At 40.5% G+C, this 19175-nt stretch overlaps 1 protein-coding gene across 1 annotated transcript in view; it reads right to left on the bottom strand.

Annotated features, from left to right (window-relative positions):
- The window catches only part of suz12a (SUZ12 polycomb repressive complex 2 subunit a), a 95196-nt gene that overhangs the window by 48933 nt on the left and 27088 nt on the right, over positions 1 to 19175 (bottom strand). Inside the window, exons 4-5 of the mRNA XM_084329977.1 lie at positions 1506 to 1574; positions 456 to 505 (exon numbers count right to left, since the gene is read on the bottom strand). Coding sequence (XP_084186103.1) covers positions 456 to 505; positions 1506 to 1574 — 119 coding nt within the window. The remainder of the gene's footprint in view (positions 1 to 455; positions 506 to 1505; positions 1575 to 19175) is intronic.

A 19175-nucleotide genomic window follows, 5' to 3' on the forward strand; every position in this document is an offset into this window, starting at 1 on the left:
CGGGGGCATTTTGTGCCCCCCTTAACTGATTTTCGAGGGCATTTTGTCCATTTTCAAGGGCATTATGCCCCAAGCCCCCGTTAATTTCGAACCCTGGACTGCATCATTCCTAAATGAACCTAATGAACAGACTGCATCATTCCTAAATGAACCTAATGAACAGACTGCATCATTCCTAAATGAACCTAATGAACAGACTGCATCATTCCTAAATGAACCTAATGAACAGACTGCATCATTCCTAAATGAACCTAATGAACAGACTGCATCATTCCTAAATGAACCTAATGAACAGACTGCATCATTCCTAAATTAACCTAATGAACAGACTGCATCATTCCTAAATTAACCTAATGAACAGACTGCTTCAATCCTAAATTAACCTAATGAACAGACTGCAGAACTGAAGTAATTCCTAACTGCACCGAATGGACAGTGCAGACTGGACAACTTACCGACTTTATGGAAGAAGCCAGTGAATGTGAGTTGAAGGTGAGAGGTCAAGCTGTGGAGACAAGACACAGAACAGGTCAGTGTCTCCTTTAAAAAGGGGAATGTCACCTATTTTAAGCATTCCTACCAGGAATTTAATTTAAGTATTTGTGATCATCGACCACTCCTTTGTCAAGCTAGAAATGAGAGAGAGAACCCTCCAATTGGTTATTGTAACTGGGATATCAAATCTGGGGCTGCTTCATAGACTATGAATGGAGCTCTGACTTTGTGAGGCTATACAATTTTTGTGTGGAGCTCTTACACACAATAGACCTATCTCAAACCCTGCCCCTTTTCTTGATCCTCCAATCACAACTGTCGCTTACCTCGGACTTCCTCGTACAAACTTTGTTTGTACGAGGAAGTCAGAGGTAAGCGACAGCTGTGATTGGAGGATCAAGAAAAGAGGGCAGGGTTTTGAGACAGGTCCATTGAGGTTTTAATTCTGGTTCAGAGCTTATAGCCTCACAAAGTCAGAGCCCATTCATAGTCTATGGAGCAGCCCCAGTTCTTACATCCCAGCTACATCGCTGATTGGAGGGTGGTTCTCTCTCTGATTTCTAGCTTTAGGAGTCCTACTGTACCAGGGCACAGGGGAAAAAAATCGTAAATTGGGCGGCATTCCCCTTTAAGTCACATCACAAGGGACGAAACATCGATGGAATGCTAAACATGAGTCCAGGTCTGACAACTCTGTGCATCAGAGGGTCAGGTCTCTAATTCCATGTGGCAACATATCTGGTTCTGGTCCCAAAAGGGGAATTTGTGGTTAAAAAAATAAAATGGCAGGATAACAATATGACTGGCTCCGGAGTTCAAATACCACTTAAACGATAATCCTTGGACACACCCCCAGAAGAGGCAATTTTGCGTTTCTAACCGGGTAGGGACAAATTCCAAACTGTTGAAACAGCTCTGTTTCACCAGCTCTGCCCATGGGAAACTGGGATTGGTTTGATTTATGATGATGACCCTGAGCATCACCCTCCAGGGGCTGTGTGTTGGTGTACCTGTGTGTCTCCTGCTCGCACCTCATCTTCTCCACTTTCAGCAGCAGATTGTCAACCTTGAAGCTCTTCCTGAGGCCACAGAAACCAGGCTGGATTAGTGAACAGATGCTTCAATGTAGACCAATAGAACACCAGACAACACACAAAAAAAGACAGTTCATTCCCCATTTTAACTGGATAAAGGATATGTAGTTATTAGCCAGTAGCCACAGATACCATACTGGTATCTGATATCGACCCGATACCTGGCGAAACTAGGGTATTGTATCAGAGAATTTTCCAGATACTAAAATATGACTCAGAGAAACATGTCTAACATATCAGAAATCAAAGCAAAGTAACTTTATTTACAAAATGTTTGATCCACAGAAGCATGTTAGAGCTCTCCAATTGAGAAAAATGCATTATACTGCAATATTTGTTGCCCAATGACCACAAACTGACAGTCCAAGTCTATACTGTTCAGTAAAGGCAATGGATCAGATCAGCACTCTGTACAGGTGAATGAATGAACTTGGAAGTTTAGGAATCAGCCGTGGAAAACCACCATACTGTGTGCTGCTGTGTATTACTGTGTGTTGCTGTGTATTACTGTGTGTTGCTGTGTGTTGCGGTGTATTACTGTGTGCTGCTGTGTTTTGTGTGTGGTGCTGAGTGCTGCTGTGTATTACTGCGTTATTGAGTGCTGCTGTGTATTACTGTGTGTTGCTGTGATATGTTGGGTTGCTGTGTGATGCGTGTGTTGCTGAATGCTGCCGTGTATTACTGTGTGATGCGTGTGTTGCTGAATGCTGCTGTGTATTACTGTGTGATGCGTGTTGCTGAGTGCTGCTGTGTATTACTGTGTTGCTGAGTGCTGCTGTGTATTACTATGTGTTGCTGCTACACTCATTGCACACATCCACACTCACTAAACCCTTCTGCCCCCTTAGCAACTATTTTGTGTTTTTTGCCTATATATTTTTGTGTTTCTGTGTACAACGATGGCTGTGTTGATTATATCATGAAATTGGATCAGTTTGGTCATTTGCGATATATATCCATTATGTTAAATGATCATCATTAGAATACCTCTAAAAAAAGTTATAGACCTTTAGACAGGGTACATTTTCAAAAAATCATAACCCTGAAGGCATTTCGTGTTTATTTTTGGTACACAACATTTCTAGGGGTATTAAGGGGTGCTGAATCCAAATCTGCTGTATACCAAGCTCAAAAATGTCAAATAAGGCCTCAAAATTGAGAAATCCAACATGGCTGCCAACGCCAGGCTGAAATCTATTTAAGTGCATATCTTTTTGACTAAACAAGGTAGAAACATGAATGAAATGTGTTTTTATATGTTTGCATACATGAGGAATTTAAAATCATATCCTGATTTTAGATCAGTTGAGAAAATGTTGCTTGAAACTCATATTTATAGCAGAAACGGTGGTCGTTATTGATGCATAACTCATCAACCAAATAAGAAAGAAAAGCAGGATGATCCCAGGCCATGGATTTATTCATCAAACTCTTTTCTCTTGAATTTTTTTAATCAACATGCCATTTATGCAAATTAGATAGTCCTTAATATGCGTACAGTAGCTTAGGTACAGTCATTTATTGTATTCAGGCAGGTGTCGCAGGTGTCTTGCAGTTGCATGATTCATCCAATGCTGAATAGAATAGAATAGATCAGTGGTTCTCAAACTGTGGTACGCGTACCACTAGTGGTACTTGGTGGTACTGCTGGTGGTACTTGAAAACATTTACAAAAAAGCAATTTTTTTTTTTTTTTATATATTTTTTAAATTATTTTTTAAACATAACATCAAATTAGACACACAAGCATTAACAGTAAACATCCAGTAAATTTTCTTTTTGCAGTCAGGCCACTGAACTTAGAAGCAGGCCAGGCCAGTGTTTCTGGTTGCGGCGGCTCGATAGTTAACTAAGTGGGGAACAACCAGGAGATCACTGTGACAGAGAGTAATGCAGTCTAAACAGTCATAAATCTTTAATTCAACTTCAGCCCTGATCATAACCATTTATTTTTAGATTTTTTGTAATGTCAGATAAAAAATCTGACATTACAAAAAATTCATCAAAATCTGTGTTGCTGCTAATCATTGACACATGCATAGCCTGTAACAATCCCCCCCAGAAAAATTTACTTTGCATTTGATATATTGAAAATATTTTACTTTGTGTGTTTTTTTTAACAAAAATGTGTGATGCCATTACACAAACTGGCATTTAAAGGGTAAAATTTCAAAAATTCCTGCACAAGAATGCAGGAAATTAAGTTTTTGTAACAAAATAATTGTGTGTGTGTGTGTGTGTGAGTGAGAGAGAGAATGATGGACAATCGCTTGCTGTGTGTGAGAGAGAGAGAGACAGACAGACAGACAGACAGACAGACAGAGATATAGAGAGAGAATTAAGTACATTTGCTGAAATACAGTTGTTCTTAATTTTCTCACTTGCTATGTGAGAATGTTAGTTATTATGTTCTCAATGCCCCTTGCATTGTATGAGTTGTGTGGAAGCGTTTGCTAGTTCTAGTGCTATCCCTTTGTACATTGTGGCTGTGTCTGACAAAAGTTAACAATACATAATGGTATTAGGAATACATTTGCCTCCTGCGTGAACTGCGCATAGCTGAATAGACTATATTTTAACACCGGTCATATGGTGGTACTTGGAGAGCCAGCTACGTTCGCAGGTGGTACTTGGTGTAAAAAGTTTGAGAACCACTGGAATAGATTATAATATAATAAAATAAAAATATTATTTTACCATATCAATATAAGTGAATGTTCAAGTTTCTTTATTAGTTGTCATACAGAATACAGAATACTTTGCATGAAATGTTTCTTTCTGTGTTGCTCCTGAGTAGGGATGCCCCCCGGACCCCGGTTTTAAACGGGAACCGGTACTATATTAGAAAATACCGGAGTATTTATAAGCTCTGACGTCCTCGGTACTGCTATCGATACTCTAGAGAAATAATAATAATTATTATTATTATTATTATTTAAAAGTTGCGAACGATCCTCTCTCTGTCTCTGCACGAGAAGCGAGCCGCAGCCAGCGAGTCAATTATTACACACACTCCTCGCGAGTCGCTCGCTAGTGCTACACATAGACATACGGGTACTACATACGGGTACTCCTTAATGAAAGTTCTGTCCCCGACGCCCCGTGCTATAGCGCGCGGCACACAGACAGCAGCTCTGCATGCACTGAGTCGTGATCATGGCGGATAGAGCGAAGCGTTCTAAAGTATGGATATACTTTACAAGGGTCAATGCCGACAATGCACGTTGCCACAAGTGCAACAAAACATTTGCCAGTAAGGGTGGCAATACGAGCAAATCAATTTATCAAAACATCTGTTGGCAAAACATGATATTAGTGTGCAGAAATGCGCGTATTCGACTGCCTTGCGCGCAGTGTTCCATCTGCATACTGCAGCCGTAACCCAAGATACGGAGTTGCCTAGGCTAATAACGAATTATTACAAATAGGCTAATAAACAAAACAATTGTTTAGCTACAAATACTACAATCTAAACTTTTTATAGATCGTCAAGCTGAGGCGTCAGCCACTATGTCCCAGCCCAGTGAGCCCAGGGCCACCACACATCCTCCCTCTACCTCCCTCCACCACCCAAAGTCCTTTCTCCCTAGCAGCTAGAGGAAGGATGACAGAGGATAGGGTGAACGAGTGTCACAGTTCTGTTAGCCTTTTGCCTTTGTTGTTTATTATAAAAAGTCTATAATTCAGAGTCAGACACATTTAAAACATTGTTGCTGCTGTTGCTGAAGAAATTATATTAATTTATTATATTTATTTATAAAGTTATATAAAAGAACATTGCTGCTGCTGTTGCTGAAGAAATTATATTTATTTATAATACTTATTTATAAAGTTGTATTTATAAATAATAAAGCAATGTTGATTCTGTTCTTAATTAATTGTCTTTTTTTCTTGCAAAAAAATAACCAAAAAGAACCGATAAGAGTATCGATAAAGTACCGAACCGTTAAGCAGTATCGATAAGAGTAGTAGTATCGATAAAATCCTAACGATACCCATCCCTACTCCTGAGAGTGTGCTAGATAATAATGAACAAGATAGTATAAAATAAGTATAAAATAGAAAGTCAAGAAGTCAAGTACGTAAACAAGTGTAAACAACAAAATTGTTCAGTGTATCTATATATACAGTATGTACAGCTGGTACAAAAATGGTGAGGTATAGCTTAGCTTGTGGTCCCACCTTGTAGTGGTGAGGTGCAATAAGGAATGAGAATGATGTGCAATTTCCTTACCAATAATATAAATATAAAGTGTAAAGTGTGTCTAAAGTGGTAAAGTGGGTGCTACAGTGTGTTGTTTATTTAAGTGAGTGTATGTGCGCTGTGGGTGTGTTGATGGTTTGCTTATTGTTTATTGTTCATTCATTGAGCATCCTGATGGCCTGGGGATAGAAGCTCCTTCTGAGTCTCTCTGTGCTTGCCATGAGACTCAGATATCGCTTGCCTGACCGCAGCAGTTCAAAGAGGCAGTTGTTTGAGTGGCTGGAGTCTTTGATTATTCTCTTAGCCTTGCCCATGCACTGCTTGTTGTAAATGTCTTGGAGAGTGGGAAGCCCACCTTCAATTGTGCGTTCGGCTGAACGGGCCACTCTCTGTAGTCTGCTGCGGTCTTGTGCAGTGCCAGGGTTAGGAAAAAAAAAAAATTCAAGGGCTTTTTTTGCCCCCCTTAATTGATTTTCGGGGGCTTTTTTTTGTATTTCGGGGGCACAACATTTTTATAATGAAAATTAACATAACGATTATAAAACATTGTTGACACTTTTTTTTACAGTCTTCGTCCCTATGTTTGATAACGTAATAACCTTTTTCCCAAGGAGCACATGTGCTCCTAAATAAAATGTTAATAAATAAAATCTAAATACAAATTTAGGAGCACACAGAAATTTAGGAGCAGAGTGACAATTGTTCAAGTAACACACACACGATGTGTGACATGGCTTGGTTTCATGTTTTGAGGTACCTTCAATTATCTGTAAATAATACATACATACTCTATCTAAATAGATTAAATATGATTGTCCCTGAGGGCAAGTTGTGTTGTTGTCAGATCGATCAATGAAATACGTTGCGCGCTCAGCGCTGTGGAATGAAGGAAATGCGCATCGGGATCATTTGGATGTTATTCTTTGGAGTTGTGTTACAAATGGAACGGTCTTTCCCCGCCGAACACAAGTTACTTAACGTTACACAGGTCGCGCTATGCAGATGCTTAGCTTGCTAACGTTAAGATAGCAGTGTAACTTAATGTTACACAGCACTATGCATGCTTGCTGAAAGCAGAGCAGAGCTCTCTGTCTGTCTGTCTGTCTGTGTTCGCAGCACCTCTCAAGCACCCTGTAACACGCAGCGGGCCCCGCCTCCCTCCCTCTTTGCATTCCACCCAAAAACTGAATTTCAGTCCAGTTTCTTAACTATTAACAGCGGAGCTGTTTTGTAATCTTCACTCTGCAAGTAAATGATTTTTCCGGTTCGCGCACACACACATATTATTAGGGGCAAATACGGGGGAAATGCTCGCACTGTAGAGCATATATATAATTATATATATAATTAGTAAACTGTCTGGGGCTTTTATTGCCCCCCTTAACTGATTTTCGAGGGCATTTGGTCAATTTTCGAGGGCATTTTGCCCCAAGCCCCTGTTAATTTCGAACCCTGTGCAGTGCTATTCCCAAACCAGGAGGTGATATTGCCAGTCAGGATGCTCTCTATTGTGCATGAGTAGAAGTTCTTGAGGATCTTCTGACTCACGTTGAACTTCCTTAAGCGCCTAAGGAAGTAGAGGCGTTGTCGTGCCTTCTTGATAACACTGTCAATGTGTGTGGTCCATGTCAAGTCCTCGGATATGTGGACTCCGAGGTACTTAAAACTGTTCACTCTCTCAACCGGTGCCCCGTCGATGCTGAGGGGGCTGTAGTCCCTGACCCGACCTCCTAAAGTCCACAATCATCTCCTTTGTTTTGCTGACGTTCAGGGAGAGGCTGTTCTCTTGACACCATCCCGCTAGAACCTTAACCTCTTCCAGGTAGGCCCTCTCGTCGTTTGCAGAGATCAGGCCCACCACTACTGTGTCGTCAGCAAATTTGATGATTGTGTTGTTGTTCCTGGGGGGCCCCTATGTTGAGAGTGATGGATGAGGAGGTGCAGTTGCCTGCTCTCACCACCTGGGGTCTGCCCGTCAGGAAGTCCAAGAACTTCTTCAGACAGGTGGGGAAGACAGCCTGTTCTAAGGACAGGTTAAATATGTCAGTGAATACCGGGGCCAGTTGGTCGGCACAGACTTTTAGGACGCGGCCGGGGATACCATCCGGTCCTGCTGCCTTCCTGATATTCACTTTCTTAAACGTCCTCCTCACCTCATGTTCTGTTATCCTGAACACTGAGCCTCCATTGCAGTGGTTTGTAGGCTGGTGCTGTTATTCCCAGCCTCAAACCTCGCATAGAAGGTATTGAGATCATTTGCCAGTTGGATGTCACTGTTCAGTTTGAGGGAGGTGCCTTTGTAATCTGTCATCGTTCTGAGGCCCTGCCACATAGCTCTAGTCAGCCTGTTCATATTGAAGTTTTTTTTTTTTTTTTTTTTTATTATTATTTTTTTTTTAACAAACACATAAACATAACAACATAAAATTAGATATACAAGCATTAATTAACAGTGCACATCCAATGAAATTACCATTTAAATAAATTTATTATACAAGATATACACCTAATACTTGCTATCTAATACCCTACACACATATGCTCTCGCTCGCTCCCCCCCCCCCGGGCCCCCCCGGGCCCCCCCTTGGATAATCCATCCATTATCATTCGCTCCTAACCAGGCACTACAATTCATATGCTAGCTTTTATTCTCTCCACCACTTCTAACCACATTGTAATTTTGGATTCACTGAGACCAAAAATTCTTGCTGTAGATATTTCTAGATAAATCACATCGAGATATGTAAGAATCCAGACCTTCCGGCAAATTTTTTCCGGTTGAAACCATCGTGATGCTATCAGCTTTTTAGCCGCTGTGATACCAGATAAAACCAATCTCTTTAGCTGTATAGGGACTGCAAACTCAAAAACATCATTCAACAGTAATACAGAGGGGTGTACAGGTATATTCAGAGTTAAGAGATTTGATAATTGCTGGGTCACTTCTTTCCAGAATATCTTAACTGGTGGGCAGTCCCAGTACATGTGCATAAATGTACCCTCATCCTCATTTGTACATAAGGAGCATCTGGAGTCTTGTTTAAGACCCATTCTGTTCAGTCTTATAGGAGTCGGGTATGTCCTATGAATATAGTTAAGATTGATTTGTTGATGGTCCGGGTTATGTGACGCAAGTCGAACATTTGCCCAGGCTTCTTGCCAATCAAAATTTATTTCCAGGTCTGGTATATCCCTCCTCCAGACTGAGTCTAGGTGGAGGATTTCATACGAGGACGTTAGTAATTGATGATAAAAATCTGATACAAAACCTCTCTATGTCTCCCTTTCATAGAAGAATTTGTGGTATCTGTGGTGTACAATTGGTATCCTTAATGGGACACCATGAGCCTTCAAACATAACAATAACTGTGTGTAAAAATAATATGTGGAACTGGTGAGATAATTTTTTTTGTGTATTTCGTCATAACTACAAAAACCCTGTTTGTTGAAAACATCTCCTAATGTGTGTATGCCCTGCTTTTCCCATCTAGGGAATCTTATAGGTCGTTTTCCAATCAGGAGTGCATTGTTATTGAATAAGGGAGTATGATTATGCCATTTATGTGGGTTAGAATTTTTTTTTTGTGTTTCACGCCATATCCGGATCGCATGAGTAATAATGGGGCCAAATTTCAGTTCGCATTGCTTAATTGATAATTTGGTGTATACTATGTCCTGCAGTCTATGTGGTGCTACTATATTTTCTTCTAAATTTCTCCAGGATACTGATGCTTGGGGATCAAACCAGGTTGTCAGTGGTCTTAAAGTGTACGCCTTAAAATAGTGGAAAAAAGGTGGAAATGCCATACCTCCGTCGGCTTCGTTTCTCTGTGCGGTGGATCTTTTTATACGTGGTGGTTTGTTATTCCAAATAAATCTGTATGCGGAAGAGTGTAATTTTTTCCAGTAACCATCTGGAGGGGGTAACGGTAGCATTGAGCTGTTGAAGTTGATTCTAGGTAGGACATCAATCTTAACTATTGATACTGTACTGAATTTTTAAGTTTTGACCACCTGTCAAAGTCATATTTGATTTTATTTTGGATTTTTATGTAATTGTGCTTCACCGTTTGGCTTATGGTAGGGAATACTTCAACTCCCAAACATCTAAAAGTGTTTAACCATTGGTATTTCTTCTGGAAGGAGTATATTTTTTTTGCAGGGGCGTTAAGTGGAAGAAAAGCCGACTTTGGCCAATTTATCTTAAATCCCGATAGATCGCCAAAGTCATCAATCAACTTGAGAAGATGAGGCATTGCGGTGTTAGGGTTTTGCATAAACAGTATTACGTCGTCCGCATATAAACTAATTTTATGTTGTGTGCCCTTGATTACGATTGGTTCTATGGATTGGGATTGTCTTATATATTGTGCTAAAGGCTCTAATGATAAATCGAATAGTCCGGGACTAAGAGGGCAACCCTGTCTAGAAGAGCGTGATACCGGAAAGATTTCGGAGGCGATTATACCTGTTGTAATCATGGCCGATGGGTAGGGATGGGTACCTTTCACATTTGAACCGATACCGGTACCTGTGAATCGATACCGGTACCCAACGGTACCTTTTTTCGGTACTTTAGTCTCAAGAAATTTTATTTACCTACCTCAGTCGTGAAAAAAAAAATATCCAAACTTGAAATAACTACAATTTCGACAGTTTTCGGCTTGCCATTGCTCCGACTGCTTTGTTGTTGAATCAAGTCAAGTCCTAGGTAAGCATATATTGTGCGTGTGAACGTTGACATGAAAAGAAAAAAGTTAAAATATATTATATATATATATTAGGGCTGTCAGTTTATCGCGTTAATTAGATTAATTAATTACACAGCAAATAATCGCGTTATGAAAATTAACTCAAAATTAATTACAAAAAAGTTTTTTTTTTTTTTTTTTTTTTTTTTTAATAATAATATTTTTTTTGTATCTCATTCATTTCATAAGCATGTAGAATACACATTTACAGATTTTTTTTTAATATGGTCCATTTGCATGTTCTTGGTATCTGATTCTAGGGACATCTATGAATCTCAGGGAATGTATTCCCAGTGTCAGAAATACTGTGGGCTAGATCCACAAAGAATGGATTGTACGGTGCAAGTTGCACCCTTACTTACAATTCATTATGAATTGAAAATGGGGGACCCTGATGTAAACAAGACGAAAGTCTTTCTCTGGTCTGCATTCCCTTAACAATTGTGTGTATTGAGCCATACTGTATTGTACCCATTCTGCAATCTGTTAATAACATTTTCATTCAATCAATCAATCTGCGCTGTGATTGATTGAATGAACATTTTATTTTGAGTAAATTGTAATGAACCAAATGAGAATATCAATAAATCTTTTTTTTTATCTTTGACTGTGAATAACACCATGCTCAAATTGACCAGACCTGAAAAATCTAAGCAAATTAATAGATGGAAGATGATTAAACAGAAGGTTTTGTAGATACAGTACTGAATTCTGCCATCCGGTCACATGCAATTTGAAATATGATTATAGAATATAGAATGAGGCATAAAATGGTAATGCGATTAAAATGCGATTAATTAGATTAATTAATTACAAATCCTGTAATTAATTAGATTAATTTTTTTAATCGCCTGACAGCACTAATATATATATATATATATATTAAAAAAAAATCGGTATCTCACTTGAATCGATACTCGGTAGTACCGACGTGTTTCGGTTCGGTACCTCAAAAGAACCGAATTCGGTACCCATCCCTACCGATGGGTCTTTGTATAATACTTTAATCATATCAATGAATCCTTTTCCTAACCCCATCCTTTCTAATACTGCCCATAGATACGACCATTCCAACCTATCAAAAGCTTTCATCGCATCCAGGGACAGCATCGCCTTAGGTGTGGTGTCGTCCTTGTGGCATCTAGTATGTGTAGTAATCGTCTCATGTTATCCATGATCAAGAGGCCTCTTATGAAGCCAGTCTGATACGGATGAACTAAAGACGTCATATGCTTTTGAAGTCTGATGGCTAATACCTTAGAGTACAGTTTGATATCGGTTCCGAGGAGGCTTAAGGGTCTATAACTACCGCACTCGGTGGGGTCTTTGTCTTTTTTAAGGAGGACTGTTATGAGTGCAATATTGTCGTTCTTATGGAAGTTCCCCTCCTTGACTTTGTATAAAATCATATTAAGTAATAGGGGTCCGGGGGAGCTCCCGTAGCTCACCGCATATCTCTGCGCTATTTCTGCGTCAGGGAAAACCGTGCTCGTCACGGATCTGGGGGACACGAGTTCGATTCCCGGACCCGCCGTCATTTTTCAGAATGTCTTCCCCTGCTCTACATCCCATTTTCAACCTGTTTCTGTCGGTCATGCTTGACCAGAAAAGCGATAAACGCTAAAAAAGAAAGTTTAAAAAAAAATAATAATAATAGGGGTCCGATTATGTCCCAACATGAGAGGTACATTTCTGGTGGGATACAGTCTCTTCCTGGAGCCAAGTTTCAAGTTTCTTTAATAGTTGTCATACAGAAGTACAGAATACTTTTATACAAAATGCTTCTTACTGTTACGCTCCAGAGACTGTGCTAGACAAGATAAGTATGAAATAACATAGTATAGCATGTAAATTAGAAGTAAAAAATGAGGTCACAGTGTTCAGTATAGACATATGTACAATGTTCGATGCAGAATAGACGTAACTGAGTTACCATATACAATATACTATGCAGTGTACTAATATACAATACTATATAGTGCAAAGCAGAAATGGGATGAGGTACAATTTAGGTACAATTTACATTAAGGTGTACGAGTTGTAGTGCAAATCCTTTATCAATAAATAAAGTGTGGAGAGTGGGTGCTGCAGTGTGTTTGTTTAAAGTGGGTGTGTGCGTGTGGATTGTGTGCTATGTGCATTTGATGGTTGTTGTGTAGTGTTTATTGTTCGTTGAGCAGTCTGATGGCCTGGGGATAGAAGCTTCTTCTGAGTCTTTCTGAGCCCTACCACTTTGCATTTCGGATATGGCCTTCCTGAGTTCATCTAGTGTGATGGGTGTTTCTAACTGTTTAGCGTCATCCTCTGATAGTTTGGGGAGGTTAATTTGATTAAGATATGTGTCCATTTTGTTTTGATCGAAGGTCGTTTCTGATTTATACAAGTTGGAGTAGAACTCTTTGAATGTCGCGTTTATTTTTTTAGGGTCTGTAACAAGTCCTTGTTGTGCTTTAATGGTAGTTATATCTGCAAATTTTGCATCGACTCTTAATCGCATAGCTAGTAGGTGACTTGGTTTAGAACCTTGAGAGTAATGCTGTTGTCTTGTGCTACGTATTTGTACTTCAGATTGTCGTTTATAAATGGCGTTAATCTCTTTTTTTAGCACATTAATTTGAGTTTCCAGTCGAACCGAGTCGTTGTATTGTAAAGAAGTAAATAACGTAGAGTAAAGCGTTTCCAGTTCCGCCAGTTTTGAGCAACGATTCTTGCGTATTTTGGAGGAAAAGCACCCGGTAAAATCCTTGATGAATCCCTTTACCGACATCCATAACATTCTGGGGTCCTGCACCGAATTCGCATTCTCCAGTAGGAATACAGAGAGAGCTTCTTTGAGTTGTGTAATGAATTCCTTGTTATTAAGCAGCATCGAGTTAAATCGCCATCTTGGGGCTCGGGATGACAGTATACCAAATGATCCTTTTAGGAGTAAATAACAGTGATCTGATAATGCATTGGGTACCATTTCCACATCATAGTTATCAAATAGTCTCGGGGATGCAAAAACATAATCTATTCTGGAAAGTGTGTTATGTCTTGCAGATCGACAAGAGTACTTCCGGGTCGTGTGGTTGAGTGGATCGCCATAGATCATTTACACCTGTGTTCTTCGACCAATCCTTTAACGCATTAGATGAATTTTTCTGTTTGTTGGAAAAGGTGGGATAAGATTTATCCATCCCTGGATCCCAAATGGCATTAAAATCCGCACCAATTATAAATGAGTATTCAGGAAGTTCTAACATTGTTCTGGTAAGTGTAGTGAAGAAATTAGCTTCGTACAAATTTGTGGCGTATACCGCTACCAATGCTATTTTCCTGTTCTTGTATACAATCTTAGCTATAGTTATCCGACCATCTGCATCAGACCATACTCCCTTCAATTCAATATTTAACTTCCGTTTTACGACTATGGCAACTCCACAGGTTCTCCTTCCAAAGGAAGAGTGACTAATGTTATGGTATATGTTGTCCGCTAACGTAGCTTTGTCTTCCACTAAAATGTGCGTTTCGCTTAGCAGAGCCACGTCAACCTGTTTGTTTTTCATCAGTGTGAGCACGCTTTTACGTTTGTGTTGATTATTTATTCCCCCAGTATTCCAGATCATTATATTCAAACTAGCCATAATCTATACATGTTGTTGTGTAGTTGTTGGTAATGCTTCTGGAGTGCGAATCTACAATGGATATACATCCAACTATTGAGGTCCCGTTGAGAGCCGAGCTTAAAAACATACATATATACAAATAATAATCCCCTACAGGGTTCGAAATTAACGGGGGCTTGGGGCATAATGCCCTTGAAAATGGACAAAATGCCCTCGAAAATCAGTTAAGGGGGGCACAAAATGCCCCCGACAGTTTACTAATTATATATATATATATTTATCCGGTAATGGCGCGTCTGTGTATCGTACGGTTCAGATGACGCGCAAATAAAAAAAATTCATTTGGCGGAGGTGAGCACTGGCTGCTGCTGCACTGCAGCTGAGCCAGGTGCTAGTCAGTTTGTGTACAAATGGCAAGCACAATCTAAATCAATCTTCATTACGACTTTAAAAACATAGCCATTAACATTACATAGGCATACACACATCTTGCCATAGCGTTAGCAGTTTGTACAACACAATGCACGTTTTAACTATAGAATCAGCCCGCGAGGTAATACAGTCAACGAAATGTTACCGTAGCTACTAGCTAGCAGAGGAGGAAATGGGAGTCTGAGAGGCGGGGTGTTTAAAGACAATGATAGGCGTTTATTCAACATCCAAGAAGGCTAACATACAACTGTGTTTTACTAACTCCAACCGGGACTATTGCCGCTTTCCCACTGCATGCCATCACCTCCTAACGTTACCGGAGCTACCGGAGCTGATAATAACATTGCCTGAGCTGAAGGTGCGTGACACTAAAATGTCCGTGGGGACCCGGCGCCAAACCAATGATAGTTCCAACTCACCGAATTACGTAATCCACCACAGTTGCACTCAATATTTAAATAATGTTAGTCTAAATAAATGTAGACAGATACATAATAATTTCAAGCAGAACACGAATCTTTCCATTAAGAACTGACAATCAGGGAATTTAAACATGGTTTGACATTGTTTTTTTTGTGTTTATATTAAAGAAAGGAAAGTCTAGTGCTGGCTGAGCATATTGTTTGTTTGCACTAAGTTAATACTACAAATGTAGCCTATATTTTTCAGTCAGTTCGGTCTTTGTGTGCCAAACATTATTTAAGGCTGTAAACACTAACACTGTAAACTTTTAAATTTTTTTTAATAAATGAGAAGCATGTTTAGATTTGAGTGTTAATTTCTTTTTTATAAAAATGTACGTATATCGAACCGAACTGAAAACCGTGACCCCAAAACCGTGATACGAACCGAACCGTCCATTTTGTGAACCGTCCCACCCCATCCCACGTTTATCATAAAAATTCAGTGCCCCCGAAATACAAAAAAAGCCCCCGAAAATCAATTAAGGGGGGCAAAAAAAGCCCTTGAAAAAAAATGTTAATTTCTAACCCTGATCCCCTAAGTCCCCCTCCCTCAGAGAGTCGTACAGGGCTGTGTTCCATAGACACAGCCTACGCGTATGACTCCCTCCCTTAAACCACCGGATTGCCCAAAATGAGCCTTCTAACCCTAACCTTCCTATGCTAATTGCCATAGGATCTAAAACTTTCATAGAATGTCACTCTTGGTCTAGCGCCTTCCCATTAATGTAATAAAAATAGTGTGGAAAATGAAAAATATACCTCCATTGGTATATTTATTTGAACCTTCTACTAACTTGTATATGTTGGAACCTTCAGAAAAAAGGAGAAAAAGAGAACTAAAAAAATAAGAAATAAAATAAAACTCAACCAAAAAAAGAGATTTTTAGAACTAAATTATGCAAATCCCTAAAGCAGTGGAGCAATTGCTTAAAATATTAAAATAACCGTGTCATGCTTATACCTTTAGATGAGGATGATGTTTTTAAAACCTTATTGAACTTCCATATCTGGTTCATATGCATATACATACCGGATGTTATTGTTACAGGCCTTCATTGTAGGAGTACAGTGTATTCTAGAAAGTTGTAGAATACCCTTGTAAATTTGTAAACACTGATGTTATGTTCCAGAATATTCTTCCTGTCCAAGAGATGTCCTTCTAGTGTTTTCCAGTATATTCCAGTGTGTCCCTGAACGGTCGAAAGAAGAATCCAGAAGTGTTCCCAATGTCAATGTTGGATTATTGCCTGCCCAAAAACCAGAAATCTATGAATATAGTGCCTATCGTGGGGCGGCTACGTGGCGTAGTGGGCAAGGCGCTCGCCACAAATGACGGAGACGCTGGGCTTGCCTGTTCGAGCCCAGCGCTCCACATTGCTTTCAGTTTAGCTGGTCGTTCATACTAATACACATTGGCCGTATTAGGGGGTGGGAAACTGATGGGTGGGGATCGGGCGTTGTGGACAGCGACTCCTACAGGTCGGTTGGTGCGCCTGCGCAGTAGAATCAGGAAGTGTCGGGGGCAGCGTGAGCCTCCCACGCGTTACTCCTCGCCACTGAGAGATCGAGCTGCGCAGGTGAAAAGATGCGACTGCTGTTACCTCAAGTACCGGAGGGGACTTGTGCTATGTATGACTTAGTCCACATTGCAGCCGGCTTGTGGGAGGCAAGAAACAGCGTTCGTGACAGGGGAGGGTTGAATTGGATGATACGAAATTGGGATGGGAGAAAATATAGAAAAATGGGAGAAAGTGGATCAAAAAAAGAATATAGTGCCTGTAACTGAGGGGTACAATTCCCTGACTGTATTGAGAGTATGGTATTATTAAACCACTACTTAGTTATGTACTTTAATTACTGGCCATAGAGTACACGGTATATCTGGTGAACACCCACACAAGAATACGGCTTAACAAAGAAAGTTATATTTAGAAGTATTTATTATCAGAGCAGCAACAATAGGTTACAATATTGAGAATTATGAATTGCGCTTATATGGCGAAGAACACTTAAGTAGGTCAAGAGCGTAAGTCCATGAGCATATTAAGATGGGTATAATTGACACCACCTGTAGCATAAGAATTACATAAGGCACACTCGTAGTCAGTTGGAGATACTAAGGGGGTTCCCTCCGGTTGTAAGCCAGCAGGGGAGAGGAATGGTCGGGAGCAAAGTCTGGATCAACGAGGAATAAAGAAGCTCCAGCTACGGGAGGCGGTACATGTACTCCCCTTGATCGGCAAACAAAGCAGCAGCTATAATCCAAGTATGCTCGACAGCATGGATGAAAGCCAGCCAGCCTCTTCCTAGAGACGGGCTCGAGTGATGCTCCTCACGGGTAGATCCCACACAGCAGTGGGGTAGACGGTTCTCTGCTCCAGCAGCCACAGTACCGAAAGCAATATAATCCAGCCGGAAAAGGCTCTGCATTCGCCGGTGTAGATTCTCCGGTGCACTATACTTCACATTAACTAGGTCAAACTTGACGTTATTTCACTAAACTCTGACACTTGTACTATCCTATTCGCACATGTTATAAGTGCTCTATTTAGACGCAAAGTTGCTCACTTCACTTGGTCGTTGACTCGTGGTGAAGGCTTTACTAGTAATGAACGAACGATACGTTGAACGAATGATGAACTGAATGAACTGCTGCTGCTTTCCACCTGCGCCGTATTTATACGTAAGGTGAATAATCTAGTGCCAACCTCAGTTCTGTCTCGTATTACTGCGCAAACCTGGACATGTTGAGACAAGCCTTGGCGGTGGCTTTGAACTCGAACTTGGGGGTATGGCCGTTGGCGCCTAGGGGTCGCTGTCCAATAGGAGAACGAATATTATGGTCTGGTTTGTACCTAGGTAAAGGGATATTCCGTGTATATATACAAAGAATATACAAGGGATATCAAACGATATACAAATATTATACAAGGGATATCAAGCAATAAATATATATATTCGGTTTAATCTGACCCTTTGTAACAGTGCCTATCGTTTCGTATTAAACACTTTGTACCTCAGTGTTGCCTACAGGCATATCTGCTGTCGCTTTTGTAGTTGAGCCGTGGCAAAGTCATTCTAATAAAAATAATAAAAAGTAAGAAAAAGAGATGAATAGGCTTGTCTTCTGAGACGGGCCTATGTTGCGTCCGGCCCCAGGGGGCCGATATCATGTTGCTTCGGCGTCTTTAGGCAAGCGTAACCCAAATCTTTTACCATCTTCCCCCACGATGGAGAGAGACGCTGGGTAGCGAAGGCTGGGTTTGAGCTTTCTCCTGTAGAGTTTCTGCAGCACCTCTTTGTAAGGGGCACGTCGGGATATGGCCTCCCTGCATAAATCCTCGTAGGAACACACTGGTTTGTCATTATATTTAGTCTCCCCCGTTGATTGCGTGCCTCTCTGATGATCGCGTCTCTTATTTCTGTTTTGCGCAGAGTAGCAATGATAACCCTCATCTTGTTGCCTTTGGGGTCCCGTGTACCGATTCTATAACAATGGTCCACTAACGGCACTGTGGGGAGGATCTGTTTACCTAGAATTCCAGCTAACACTGTTGGAAATGTGTCGTCTGTGCAATTGACTGATTCATCCAATCCCACAATATGGACATTATATCTACGGTAGTGACGTTCGGTCTCGAGCCGCCTCTCCATTGCTTCCTCTTCGATGTCTTGTATTTTCTTCCAAAGCGCTTTGTCCACCTGTTGTATCTCCTCCGCTAGCTCCATGAATCCATCGTGAACAGTCTTCTTGTTCTCCTCGACTTTCAATGTGATTTCGAGCACAGTGTTTTCCACTGCAGTAATACGCTCGGTTTGATTTGCGGCCGCTATTTTAACCTCTTCGAATTTAGCATCGATGTGTAATTTAAAAATAAAGTTATTATTATTATTATTTGAAGTCGTCGATGTGTAATTTGAAAGCGTCAGCCTTGGCATCCGCCTTAACCCAGTTAACGTCCGCTTTATCCATCCGATCCTTTATCAGGTTAGTCAGAGACTTGAAATCGGGTGGTGTATTCTCCATGCCTGTATCAGTTGAGGTTGTAGGAGCGTTGGGAGTCACGGCGGTATTGTCGGATATTTTCTTCTCAATTTCCACTGCTTTCTCTTTCACGGAGCTCGTC

Source organism: Notolepis coatsorum (assembly GCF_963971535.1).
Source record: "Notolepis coatsorum genome assembly, chromosome: 14".
Lineage (NCBI taxonomy): Eukaryota > Metazoa > Chordata > Actinopteri > Aulopiformes > Paralepididae > Notolepis > Notolepis coatsorum.